This window comes from Carex rostrata, chromosome 31, assembly GCF_964058835.1.
Source record: "Carex rostrata chromosome 31, lpCarRost1.2, whole genome shotgun sequence".
NCBI classification, from domain to species: Eukaryota; Viridiplantae; Streptophyta; class Magnoliopsida; order Poales; family Cyperaceae; genus Carex; species Carex rostrata.
In genome coordinates, this window is record NC_135948.1 from 5158495 (window position 1) to 5172534 (window position 14040).

The 14040-nt window shown below is 33.4% G+C and overlaps 1 protein-coding gene across 3 annotated transcripts; it reads right to left on the bottom strand.

Moving 5' to 3' along the window:
- Nucleotides 1–8619: 8619 nt before the first annotated feature.
- Nucleotides 8620–11679, bottom strand: LOC144547591 (zinc knuckle (CCHC-type) family protein). Of its 3 annotated transcripts, none has more exons than XM_078296271.1 (9): nucleotides 11417–11676; nucleotides 11280–11332; nucleotides 11024–11186; nucleotides 10550–10638; nucleotides 10276–10408; nucleotides 9958–10050; nucleotides 9338–9440; nucleotides 9092–9244; nucleotides 8620–8991 (listed from the first exon to the last, which is right to left on the bottom strand). In XM_078296271.1, exons 1-9 carry the CDS (start codon nucleotides 11564–11566, stop codon nucleotides 8816–8818), a joined length of 1113 nt encoding a protein of 370 aa, XP_078152397.1. In that variant the 5' UTR covers nucleotides 11567–11676; the 3' UTR covers nucleotides 8620–8815. The 3 variants fall into 3 exon arrangements, with proteins under 3 accessions (XP_078152397.1, XP_078152396.1, XP_078152398.1); XM_078296270.1 differs by having other exon boundaries at nucleotides 8620–9009; nucleotides 11417–11673; XM_078296272.1 differs by having other exon boundaries at nucleotides 8700–8972; nucleotides 11417–11679.
- Between the last annotated feature and the right edge of the window lie 2361 nt (nucleotides 11680–14040).

Genomic DNA, 14040 nt, shown 5'->3' on the forward strand with positions numbered 1-14040 from the left:
TTTCTTAATAAGAAACTGTTTATAAACTCTGACGTGGCCAAATAATTCGCTGAAATTATTTTCTCTTATAATTTATTTGCTAATGTGGCAATTACGAAACTCTAATTTTAGCTTCAGGGATGTGGGGGTTTAGAAACTTTGAGAGACAAAATTTCTAAAAATTAGTTAACAGTTATTTAGAAACTCTTAGAAACTCCAAGAGTTTCACGGATGTAGATGCTCTAAGACATGGAATTATTCTGATATCTCATATTAAAAGCGGTGATAAAAATTAATTTGTTATCAGTTTATTTTTTTCCTCTCTGACATAATAAAAAGAATTCATCAATAGTAATAATTAGTAACGATTTTAGAATCTACTTGTAAAATAAATTCAGAATTTTAAACAAAACAACTTAAATCTAGAATTGACGGTTCACTTCAATGTTAATTCATTGTCCAATGTCCACCTTGTTTTAGGCGATGGAGTATTCATTACAAACACTTCTCTCAAATTACGATAAAAGAATCCTCTTTTTTTTTTTTCTTAGAGAAAATAATAGGATTAATGTTAACATAAACTGCATATTATTTTATGTACATAATTTATATCTAAAACAATACTCGTCACGCATCTGTTTTTATATCCAAAATATTATCTAAAAGGACAAATCAATTGATTTCCAGATGAAACTCATTTTTGTTGTTGCAACGAAAATGATTGATGAAGAATTGAAGATAAAGAGTTAAGACCCAACACTAATAATCTGTCGTCGCGTTTTAAATGAGATTTTTTTTATAAAATACTCTTCCATATTAACTTATCAAACAAAATACTTATTTTTTTCTTTTAAATCTTTGACAAAATGCCTTTGTGGATTCAACTTTCCCCTCCCTCATCCCTCCTACCGAAATTTTTAAAAATACCATACCAAAAAAAAAAAAAAAGCCAAACAATCACATTTTCTGAAAAATTTGAATTTTGACACAGCCGCATCCCTAAATGCGGCCACCTTTCTGCGGCCCGCATCCTCTAAATGTGGCCCAACTTTTTTTTTTTTTTTTTTTCCTTTTTCCCTCCATTCAATAAAACCAGCCGAAATTGTTGACCTTGATACCACAGTTCCATTAGAAAAAAAAAAGTTTGACCCGTGTCGTGTAACAGACAGAGAAGAAAAAAGAAAAATGGTAAAAAAAAAGAGTTTGGGCCGCATCTAGGGGATGCGGCTGTGTCAAAATTTGAATTTTTCAGAAAACGTGGTTGTTTGATTTTTTTTTTTTTTTTAGAGTATGGTATATTTAAAAATTTCCGTCCCTCCTACTCCTCCCCATGATCCTTAATTAATGCATATTTCTATTTTTTTTTTTTTAAACTTGGTATCTAGAAATACATATTTCTATTTTAAGTTAGGTTATTTAGATAAACCATAAACCACTCATACGTTATATATTGTAAGTAATCTAATTTAAATAAATTAGCATATTTCATTTTCTTTTTGCAAATTACATACAAAAAATTTATGCAACTTTGAATAAATTTGCTTATGTGAAGCTATTTTTTATTATAAGAATGCTAAATATTTTGAAATTACATACTTTTTCAAAATTATAAAAGATTATTATTTTAGTACCTCTAAAATTTAATAAATTGAATAATATTCTTGTTTTTGTAGTACTTCTAAAAGATAATTATTTACAAGGTTTTCACCTTTTTGACAATTTTTCTAATTTTTTTGACTTTCTTAAACGAATTTATAGCTTGGAAAAAAAATGACCAATTATAACATGTTACCTGACGTAATTAATGTGGCTTAAGTATACTCTACGCAAATGAAATATAAATTTCTGACAATATATAATATGTATGAATAGTTTCTGATTTCTTTAAATATGCTAACTTAAAATACAAATATGTATTAATTAAGGATCCTAGCGAGGAGTTGGAGGGAAGAGGGGAAGGAAGGAAAAAGTGAAGTTCATAAGAAGATTTTGTTAAAAAATTTAAAAGGAGTATATTTTATTTGATGATTTGATTAGAAATGATATTTTATAAAAGTTCCTCTTTTATATTATAGAGTATTTTTTTCTAAATATTTTGATCAGACATATTACTTTCATAAAAACATTTCAACAAAATTTGTCCCAAGAAATAATTAACTTGACAGATTTATTTAAAATAACATTAAACAAACCAATATCAAAATTCATTCATTTAGTCCTATTTTAAATCAATTTCTCCAATTAAGCTCAACCTCCCATCAGTTTGCTAAACAAAGTAGAAAATATCCAAAAAATAATAAAAAATTAACTCCATACCAAAATTAAGTAACCGCTTTGCGGCTGACAACCCGCTACCACAAAACCCTAATCTCTACCCTAAACCCTATAAACTGCGGACTCACCTGACATAGCCGTCGGAACTCGGAGGTGCTTTTGTTCTCCTTGCATAAATTGGAATTCTGAAACCGGCAGACGTATAAGGTCTGAATTGGCCATCATCCCCTTAGTTGTTGCTGCGCTCCATGAAAATTGTGATATCGTCATCCCTAATTCCGGCCACGTCAGACAGTGCTTCAACAACATCGGACGAAGCATTAAGCATTGCTCCAAAGTCGCCTATGTACTTCAGGTATATATTTTAATCAGTTCAAATTTCCAATTCATCAATACATTGGCTTTTAAAAGATTTCTGTTAGTTTAAGTTTAATACATAGTTGTGGCAATTTGATGCTTATGTACTATGAATGATCAATAGTTTAGGGAAGCACAATATATATTTTTTTTTGTGTGAAGACATATAATAATTTCCCTGTGTTGTTATAGAATAGAAGGTGACAAAGAAGAATTCTCTGATCTTGTTCACTGTCTGACGTGACCGGAACTAGTGATGACGATATTACCATTTTCATCGAGCGCAACAACAACGAAAGGGTTTGGATGATTGCCAATTCAGACCTTATACGTTATAAAGTCGTGTGCCTTCATGCTATTGTTGGCCTTCCTTAGGGGGGTACAAGGAATGTGAGAAGGCTTTGAATTGCGATATGGTTTCAGAATTCCATTTATGCAACGAGGACAAGACCATCTCCAACGGCTCAGGTCTTGGCCAGGCCGCCATCTTCTATGGTCTAGTAAGTCTAGGGTTGGTGGTATGGGTTTTTTTTTTTTTTCCTACTTTGTTTAGTAAATTGATGGGAAGTTGAGATTAATTGGAGAAATTGATCCAAGTACAGGGCTAAATAAATGGATTCTGATGTTGATTTGCTTAATGTTAAATTAGGTAAATCTGTCAAGTTAATTATTCTCGGGGTAACTTATGTTCATGGGCAATTTTTTTGTTGAAATGCTTCTCTTCCTTGGAAATAATTAAAGTAATGAATTGTTCACTGTTTCTTTTTTTATTATTTTTTTGTTCAAATGCTTCTCTTCCTCTGAAATGATACTGTTTCTCATGCTTGCACATGGTTTCAAGTATTTCTGTCTTTTTGTTCAAATCCGGTTGCATATCGAAGAAGGCCTCTAACACTTAAATTCAATGCATCTTAGATCATCTTTTGTTCTTTTTTTTATCCGCTAGGTTTTATGCATGCTCTAGAAACCTTGATATAATGGGAAACTGTTGTAATAGGTTCTCTGGTCTCTAAACACATGCTTACCATAATTATCCCTTTGAAAGTGAACAAAGGTAATTTTCGGAATTTACAAGGTTTAGTTTGAAGTTATTGCATTTCATGGTTGTCAGTACCCTTTATTAGCTAAGAATAAGAATCATCCTATCTCTGTAAACACATGCTTACTTGGTTGGTACCAGTTATTTCTGGTATGCATATTTTTTTTTTCTGAATTTGCAAACAGCACTCCAAAAATAGAAGCTTTATGCATGAATATCTAAGTTGTTCCTAAAATTGAAACGATTGTCCTCTCATGAAAATAAAGTAGTGTCAATACTGGTACATGAAACTGGCCTTCTGGTGCAACACTGGGACACTCTTCTTTGGAGGAAGCTCAATAAAAGCTGACGGAACAAGGAGCAAATTAACTACTTTTGCCAGAAACTCAAAAACAGAATGAATTGAACCAAGAACTGTCGGGTGACCATTGACTAAAATAAACAAAATGAATGACTTATGCGCAGGTGGTGGTCAATAAGTAATTACTTTACTGTGAATGCGTATCCTCTGCATTAACTCAAAAGAGAATCTTTTGAGTTAATTAATCTCAACCGTTTGATTTTAAACGGAGCCAATCTGCCACCTGCCTATAATATAAGGGGTCTTTCAATATTAGTGCAGATTTGGTCTGCACGAATTTGTAAACAGATTGAATGGTTGAGATTGATTAACTCAAAAGATTCCCTTTTGAGTTAATGCAGAGGATACGGATTCTCTGTTCTGTGGGGGTTATTAGATCCGTTCTCTGAATATTCGTTTTTTTGGTTTATCAGATCATGCCAGCTACATATTTTTCAATTTCATTCTTGTTAATTTTGTATTCTCATTTTCTTTCTTTCATGTTCAGATAAGGCAACAATAGGCTATTGTTGTCTTTTTAAGTCTGCACGAATTTTTAAACAGATTGAATGGTTGAGATTGATTAACTCAAAAGATTCCCTTTTGAGTTAATGCAGAGGATACGGATTCTCTGTTCTGTGGGGGTTATTAGATCCGTTCTCTGAATATTCGTTTTTTTGGTTTATCATATCATGCCAGCTACATATTTTTCAATTTCATTCTTGTTAATTTTGTATTCTCATTTTCTTTCTTTCATGTTCAGATAAGGCAACAATAGGCTATTGTTGTCTTTTTAAGCTCTCTCTCTCTCTTGAAAAACTTGACAGTGGCTGAAGCTCTCTCCTTATCAAATTTTTCTTGGTTGGAAAAGTGCGCCGTATTTGATCCTGTGTTTGATGCTAATCTTTCTATTTCGTGTGCTTGATTATCCAATTCCAGATTGTGTAATGTCTGAATTTCACAAGTCCATGTACAATTACAAAGAAAATAGTAGCCCAGAGGTATTTGAGTATCAAAATCTGGAACTGGTGCAATTATGAAATATATTGTAGACCTGTATTTCTCAATTTATTAATATGATGAAAAAATTGAAAATTCGGATAAATATGGGCTAAATGGAAAAAGTGCGTTTTAGGTATTTTATTGTGTTGGTACCAGCATACCTATATGGCACAGTATTGTGCTGGATACACAATTTTATTCAATGCTTAGTATTAAACTGATTATCCAAGAAAGATATAGTATTGTGTCTTATCTAATTAGTTTAATAGTAAGCATTGACTGAAATTGTAAGCATTGACTGAAATTGTGTATCAAGTACAATATTGTACCATACTGGTACGATGGTATCAAGCACATTTTAAATCTTATTTTAAATTGATTATTCAGGTCTAGCTAAAACCCACCAAAAATAAAGCATTAATTAACCTGCACCTGCTCAATTTATAAATGTTAAACTGAACAAAAACAAATGTAACTACGTCAATTCTATTATAAATTTTCAGAAATCAGGTTTCCATTATGGTTTTCTGTTCTATTTAATAAATTTTCAATGAAGACTGATCCAGCGAGTTTCGTCCAAGAGTTATGCACAAGCTCTTGGTGAAGTTCAGGTCACCCAGAAGTTTCTAGACTATTTCTGTGGAGATCAGGTAAGTATGCATGTCAAATATTTTTCATCTATTTATGTGTCATTACTCTCATAAGTTGTTGAAGTAATTATCTTTTTCTCTGGCAAGGTCATTTGCTGTACCAGGAAACCATCTAGGGCAACAGAGTACTGGTCTCTGCTAATATGTTGTCTTTATTTGCACAGCTGTTGTGTCATTTTTATTTATTTCTTCTTTGATTGGTTGAGGAAAAAGGTGGCAATTATCTTACCATTCAATTTTCCATTGGAAATCCTGCTATGGCAATTGATTCGTAATCATCTGCTTCCTGTAAATAACTTGAAGGGGTTGCCAGCTGGACCAAGTGTCAACAACAAGGACATCACGCAATATCATCCTGGATATAACTATTTATGATTATGATGTACCAGTCTACCACCTGGAAATTGTATTGACCTCATCTTTTGGTGACCCCAACTATGTTTATGTATTTATTTTGTTTAATAATTGGAAAAACAGGTAAGCATAGTGATGGATCAGATGCTGAGGTTGCTACATGAGTGTGGCTTACCTCTAGAGGATGCTGATTTTATCAACTCTGATGGTGCCGCCATGAACTAGCTCTTGCTTGAGGTCAATTTTTGCAACTCTACTTAGATGCAATACCAATTCACATAATTGTTTTTTTTTTCTTTTCTTTTCTCTTTGTATTTTTTTCAATCTACACTTGCAAGTCTATTTTCAAAGGCAAACTATTCCAACATTGAATTACGAAATTCAGAAACAATTTTTTCATCTGTTATTTGAATTTTCTTATCTCAATTTAGGCAAAACCAAAGATGACACTTTTCATGGGAAGCTCAAGAGTGGCAAAGAAATTAGCTGCTGATTTGAAAGGTCGTATCAAATTAGAAGATGCAGGTTTTGATTGGAAGTCCTCATGTTCAAGAGATACAGAAAGTTAACTAAAAAAATTCCAACATTAGCTAAATTTGCTACCAAATTTTATTTTTAAATCTAAATGTTGGTTGATTATGTGGCCTGGGTTTGTGATCAAGATGCTTATGCTTGTAGTGGTCAGAAGCAGTGTAGTAATATTAGGTAATATGCGGCGCATATGCGGCCGCATATGCGTATGCGGTTCCGAACCGCATAGAAAATCAATATGCGGTTTAATATGCGGTTCCGCATATGCGGCCGCATATTAGGCCGCATATTTTTGACCGCATATGTTTTAACAGGCCGCATATAATCCTTGAACCTGTTATTTGTTCTAACTATTTGTATTTGTATTTGTATTACTATGTATTATTATGTATTTGTACTGTTACAGAACTTGTTGGTTTTTACCTGACCAAACTGATAATAAATCAGCTGTTATTCCTTGAACCTGTTATTTAGATCCCAACCATTGGACTTCATTGATGTTGGAATCGGAATAACAGTAACAGGTTACTGTAATTCTCAAGGAAATGTATTACTATTTGTATTACTATGTATTACTAATATAATTTACTATTACTGATGATATTGGCATGTTGTTATTACTATGTATTTCTATTTGTACTCATAAATTCTTATTCCTATTTGTATTACTATGTATTTCAATTTTCAAATATATATGAATTCTTATTTTAAAATCCGCATATATAAATCCGCATAGAAATCCGCATATGCGGCCGCATACCGTATATGCGGTATGCGGTGCCCTTTCGCATACCGCATAGAAACCTAATATTACTACACTGGTCAGAAGTGCTCTATTCTTTTTGTGCATGAGGTACTACAGCGCCATGCTTTTTTTATGAATGGTCTAGAATATTTAGATCAAGTGATTTTCTACTTATCTTAAAAAATAGTAAAAAAATTCTAAAAAAATAAAATTTGATCTACAAGTATATTTTGATATAGAAAAAATATTGAACGGTTCAGATCGACCGTTTGAATTTCGAAAATGAAGATACTAATTCATAGTACGGACTTAGTACGGACTAATCTGCGCAATGCATAGCCTTACTCTTTTATATTTAGAGTTGCATACATGAAAGGACATCAATTCTTTTTACAAAAGATACATAATATTTGAAATTTGTAGGTCTTGACCAGCTGGGGACCCAAGGGGAGTACGCCGGAAGCAATTAAGCTGGTATGGTCCTGTCATAGAGAGGAGAGGTTATCTATGATATTGGACCGGTGCCTAAGACATGGGAATTACCGGTTTCTACCTATAGTTAAAACGTGCAGAGATGCTAACAGTTAATAAAGTAATGCACCAGTTATTGTAGCTGCATGAATAATCAGAACTTTTAAATGTGAGAAAGCAAGAAATATTAGGATTAAAGAGTAAAAATAGTCTTCAACTTTTCATGTTTATACTTTTCATGAATTAAAGAGTAAAAATAGCTCCTTTCGTATGTCCACTATTTTTCCTTGTAAAATGGACATACGAAAGGAGCAATTCTGTCCTCGACGTTTGCCACGCCAAAATCCTCGCAGAAATCAGGCCAGGGGTAAAGATATTAACAGAGTAGTTTTGGTTCATGCAGCGCTCAAACCTTATGGAGCACTGTTATAATTCCATAGTATGTGCGCTGCATGAAGCTGAAAAATGTTATGTTAAAATCTTTACCCAGGCCAACAAGAAATGTTTGTTTCGAGAGCAACTATATATTGACAACGAAGAAACGACATTTCTTGCATTTAGCAATAAAGTTAACTCATTTTTAAATTTAACGTATGATAATAGTAAAGTCATATACAAAACAATTTTGAATGAAAGACTAAATTATGCTCATCTACTACATAATCTATATTAGCAAGAAAGTGGTAATGTAAGACATTTGTAAGGATAAAAATAGTTAAAAGTCCAAATTTTGATTATTGAATTTTGCTCCGTATACATAATTTTTTAACTTTAGTTCAGTTTAAAACACCTTAACACTTTCATTTGACTTTTTTAAAGCACTTAAATCATCACTGGTTCACTTGCTAAATACATTTTTTTTTTTGACAAAGAAAAGTGAGGCTAGCTCTCATATTTCATTAATCATTGACACCAGAAGTGTCGATTTTACAATATAGTAAGATAAGTTCCCCAATATTATCCATGATTTCATTTACATTAACCTTACCAATCAACAAAAGATAATCCTACCATAGAAAAATAATCAGCAGCCTTTGTGGCAGAATCAGCTACACCTAACCTACATAATTGTCTTATTTTCCTTTTTCACCCTCTTCTTTTGATTTATTTTTACAGCTCCGACGGTTATGTCCCCTTATGCCACACAAGCCACACTTAATCTGCATCACACCTAAATTTTTTCTTAGTTCAGGACAATAAAATCTCCTGTGCCCCTCTTCCCCACAATAACTGCACCGAAATTTTGCCCCTGTCAAACCATTACAACCTGCCAGTAACAATCATGAAAAACTGAAATGAACAGAGAATTTGAAACTTATAAAAGAATTAGCACAAGAAGCATGTATAACCTTCAGTTTTCCTTGAACAGCTGCGCTTATTGTGCCCTTTTTTACCACACAAGCTGCAACTAAATTTAACAGCACCTTTCTTGCGCTTTAACTTTGGGCAGTAGAATTTTCTATGCCCTTCTTCCCCACAATTGCTACAAAAGAATTTCACCCCTGAAAAGCAGGAGAATCTCAATATCAAATTAGATGAAGACCCTCAATTCTTGTTTTGAGTGCTGGCCTGGGAGAGAGAGAAGAAGGGGGTACCTTTCAGAGATAAACTTCTCTTACGGCGATTCTCTGGATCACTGAAAAATATTTTCATTACTTCAGATGCTTGTTTCCTTGCTTCAGGAGCACCTTTTGTTTTCTTCAAAATAGATGAGGCACATAAAAAATTTCATCAAATATTACGTCCCAATTTACATCTATAGCAAGCAACTTTTGCACAAAGAGAAAAAAGAAAGCAAAAGCACACTCCTTTACTAGGATGTTCAAATGGTATCTTTGTGCTTATCCCAATGAACTTAACAATAACTCAACATAATCAAACCTTGTATTGGTTGTTTTAAGAAAGAAAAAAAAGGACAACCTTGAAATGGCCAATGAACATGTTTTCCTTTCTAAAGTTTGTTCTTTATTTTCATTTTATCCTTCATCTTTAAGACTAAATCCCTAAAGCATCCATTCGTACTTGCAAGAAGAAATATTATAATAAACCCAATGGAAGTGCCAAATTTATGCAAGAAAATAAAATTTAGAGACAGAATATCTTGTCCATTTCAATGGTCACCAAAAAAAAAAATTATACTGCAAAAGAGGTCAAAGAAGCGTGTTTTTAATATCAAAAGAGAGAAAAAGACATGCATGTCAGAAGCCTTCCTTACCTTGATTGAGGCGATTCGTTGAGCACGTAAGATGGGGTCTCGGTGCACTCTCATCATGTGCTTGGTAAACAAGCCTGTTTTTTCATTTAAACTCTGCATTCAGAGCTATTACAGCTGCCGATCAAAATCAATGTTATCTGATAGCTAATTTTCTCTGGTACAATAAATAAAACCTGATTTTCTCATTGTTGTATCCTCAAAGTCAGTACCAGTATGTAATTCTATCATGCAGGGGTTTTTGATAACTTTCCAAACTTGATGGTATTGGAAAATATTTGAAGGAAATTTGGTTTAAAAACAATAATTAAAAGAAATTACTTTGAGAGATTGGCTAATCTTCATGATGACTTCAGGTGATGGTGACTTGTACACACGCTTTGATTTACGTCCAGCATCGAGTTTAATTTCTAAGTTGTCCACCTCATCATCCTCTTTCACTTTCAGCAGAGAACTTCATGAAAAGATAAATGAAAAATATAAATTAGCAGTTGATGTTTCCTAGCAATTTGAGGTCTATTTTTTAAGACGCACACTGGTGAAGCATAGACCTTGCTATTATTTTCTAATTCTAGTAACATTTTTAATAGCTAACCTAGACCGAGCCTTCTCCCATGGCTGCTCATCAATAGATTCTTCCCATAATACGCAATCACCATGACAGCGCGGACATGTTGTTTTTCCCTAGATACAATTCAAAATAGAAATTTCATGTATAATTGAGAAACTAATGGTTCACGTGGAGATTTTCAGTTTGTCCATTCTGCAATTAAGCTAAAGTTAAGATCAATTAGGCCTCAATAAACCCTCGACTTATACCCTTCAGTTAAGATATCAACCTTTGACTAATTCAGACTATCTAATATATTGTACAACAATTCCTTGATTAACCAATAATTTTAGTCTCAAATAAACTTGCTCGCAACCCCTGTCTAAGCAGAAAGGAACTCAAGGAAATAAAAAAGCTATGAAAAATATGCACAGAAATGCTCCACCCAAATAAAAGGGCGCAAAATCCAGAAAAATCCAGAAAAAGAAAAAAAAAAAAAGGAGAAAACAAACCAAACACCTTGCCATTGCACAAATTACAATCTGATCTGGGTCGATCAATCCCGCATTCAGTGCATGGGGAGTAGCCTCGTCCTCTACAGTTGGGACAAGGTAATTCGCGAATATACTGCCCATTTGAGCCAAACCAAGACTTCAATTTTTCTGGTTCTGAATTTGATCTCCTGAAATTAACAAAAACAGAGCACAGACAATTGAACAAACCTCAAGTACTATTAGTTTTAGCATGTGATAAAAAGGAAAAAAGAAAATATTACCTCGGGGTAGTATCTGGAGCTTCAAAGCCTTCAACTGACGAACTATACTCAAGCTGTATTGATTTTCAGAAAAATATGAGTTCGATTTATTTTTGAATTTTACAAAAATGAGGACCAAACAAAGTTGGAGAGAATACTGGAGCTGAGCCCTTGGTAGTGGAGAAGGGAGTTCGCCAATAAGCGGGTCGGATCCGGAAAGTGGGACGAGGGTCCGATTTTGATCGGACGGTGCTGCATCTCCGCCAGATGACAAGAGAGCGTACGGATTGTGAATGGATTGTGAGCATGAGAATGGTTCGTGAAATTGTGATAGATAGGAGAGGGAGAGGCCAAAATTAAATGCTGGTTCAGTTCTCTTCGTCGGGGAAATTCATATCCCTAAAGTAACTTAAATTTTTATTCTCCCCTTATCTACTTGGCATCCACATGAAGAGGCTGATACTCCAGGAGGAAGGAATAGAGCTGCCAATAGTCCTTATGAAGTCTAACGCAAAAAGCTGATTCTAGGCAATTCAGCCGCAGTTTGTGTTTGCTTGTGATTTCCTTAGCCTCAGTGAGAGGCTTAGATATATACTTGTTTTGTCTAGTGTTATGTTGTTTTGGTTGTGTCGTTTGTACTCTGTTATGAACTTATTTGTTTTGTCTGCATCTTTGGAGGGTTTAGCAGCTTGTCTGCTTCTCTTTTTGGGTTCGAGTAGCTGCTTCATGTAAGCTCTCGTGTTAACCGGGCCGTTTTTAATTAAGGTGCAGTAGCTAACTGAGTTACTAGGGTGTAAGTTAACGTTTTTTTCTTCAATGAAGATGGGCCTATGGCCTTTTTAATAAAAAAAAAGTAACTTAAATTTTAAGTTTGAATCTGGATCGTCAGATCTGTTTCGGCACAAATATTAATGGTCCCCGAGCAATTACCTAGGACTAGATTGGCCAGAATTCTGATCGAACGGTCCTGATCTAAACTCAAAATTTGAGTTAGTTCAGTGGACCGGACTCTTGGCGGGGACCACCTATTTGCTTTTCTTTCCTCCGTGGAGATTTCTGTTTATAGCATATTTATAAATAATTTTTGTGATTTTGAGAGCTAAGAGAATTTTTTTTCTTTAAATACCGATTTTATTTTTCCACTTTTCTCTTTCACTTATTTAATAAAATAATTAATAAGGAAATAACTTCAAAAAAAAGTTTCCTTCCTTGAATGAAACAAATATGTATCTCTCCCTACTTAGATTTGTGGTAATTTTTTCATTATTTAATTTTACAAAAAAATGTGCATATTTTTAGATTGATATGGCTACTGCCAAAAAATTGTTTGATATTTATCACTGATGCACTAATTTCAAAGAAGCATAAACGCTTTACTTTGTTGCACTTCTACTCTTTCAATGATACCGGTATGTTTAGATTTCATTAAAATCAACTATGAATATCCTATGTTGCATGGATACGGGTACGGATATCGTATTGGATACGATACGGATACGGCGATACGGTAATTTTAAAAAATCAAGGATACGATACGTTTATTTTATATATTATATTTTATTTATATTACTAACTCAACATTTATATTATATAAATTAAACATAAAAAAATTATGGATATGTTAAGATAAAATAGTCCAAATATATATTAAATATGGATGCAACTAGGATTTAGCAACAAATGGAGAGTAGTGTAGTGGTAAAGGGTCTTGGTTCTTGTGCCGCACAATCAGGGTTCTATTCTTGCTGCTGAAAATATAATTTTTTCTCAACAATCGGTGTATGCGCGGTGTATATGGTGTGTGGTGTATGCGGTCCACGGTCTACGGTCCTATTCTGCAGAAGTGTCGCTGGTGCAGCAGTATCTTGACCGTATCCGGACGTGTCAGAACCGTATCGCAGCAAGTCAATCCGTATCCTTGACCGTATCAAGGAATTAAGGATACGCCAGCTGGCGTATCGGATACATATCGTGGCCGTATCGGGCGCGTATCGGTATCCGATACAGATACGGCATCCAATGGTGGAGTATCCGAGTAACATAGTGAATATCTATACAAACAAAGAAATGGACAACAACACAAATAAATAGAGTAAGACTTGATCCTTGTGCATGTACATTATAGATGCATACAAAGAAAGAGAGCAAAGAAAAAAAATGCAATCAGAGTAGGATTTCATGCATCTCATACATAATAGATGTACATCTGATCCTTAAGTAGATCTATTAATTAGCTTAGAACCCTACAATGCCTTTTTTTTAAGAAATGAACATGAAAAGAGAAAACTGACGAGAAGAATGTACAAAGTTACAAATCAATCCTTGGAAATATGTGTATTAATTTATCGATGATCTAAGTCTCTGATTACATTGTTTTCATATTACTCATAATATTTATGCCGAATATATGTGTATTAATGTAAAAATAGAAATAAATTGAAATCATGAAAAAGAAACTGTACTACAAATCAGATACTTGGATTCTCATGCATATTCATTTTATCTATTAGACTCATTATTTTAATTTTACAACATGATTAATAACAGCTTAGTATTGTTAAAAATGCAATCTAATGCAAAAGAAAGAAAGAGGAGAAAATTACATAGAGTTTAAAGGATTGGTACAGCTACATGCAAGAATTATACAAAAGAATACATAGAAAGTTTCTTTCTGTAGATAAATTTAATATGTAATTATAACTGTACATAATTAATCATGACCAAAAAATAAATAAAAGAGGAGAACAATCTTAATAGTGAAAATGAAATACATATCAGTATA

What these genes read in the sequence shown, in the direction of transcription:
- LOC144547591 (XM_078296270.1), bottom strand. Translation starts at nt 11,566, where the DNA reads ATGCTCACAATCCATTCACAATCCGTACGCTCTCTTGTCATCTGGCGG. An exon ending in AGATTAGCCAATCTCTCAAA is followed by an intron (nt 10,051 to 10,275) that starts GTAATTTCTTTT and finishes CTCTGAATGCAG; the next exon opens with AGTTTAAATGAAAAAACAGG. An exon ending in CTGTTCAAGGAAAACTGAAG is followed by an intron (nt 9,010 to 9,091) that starts GTTATACATGCT and finishes TGTTACTGGCAG; the next exon opens with GTTGTAATGGTTTGACAGGG.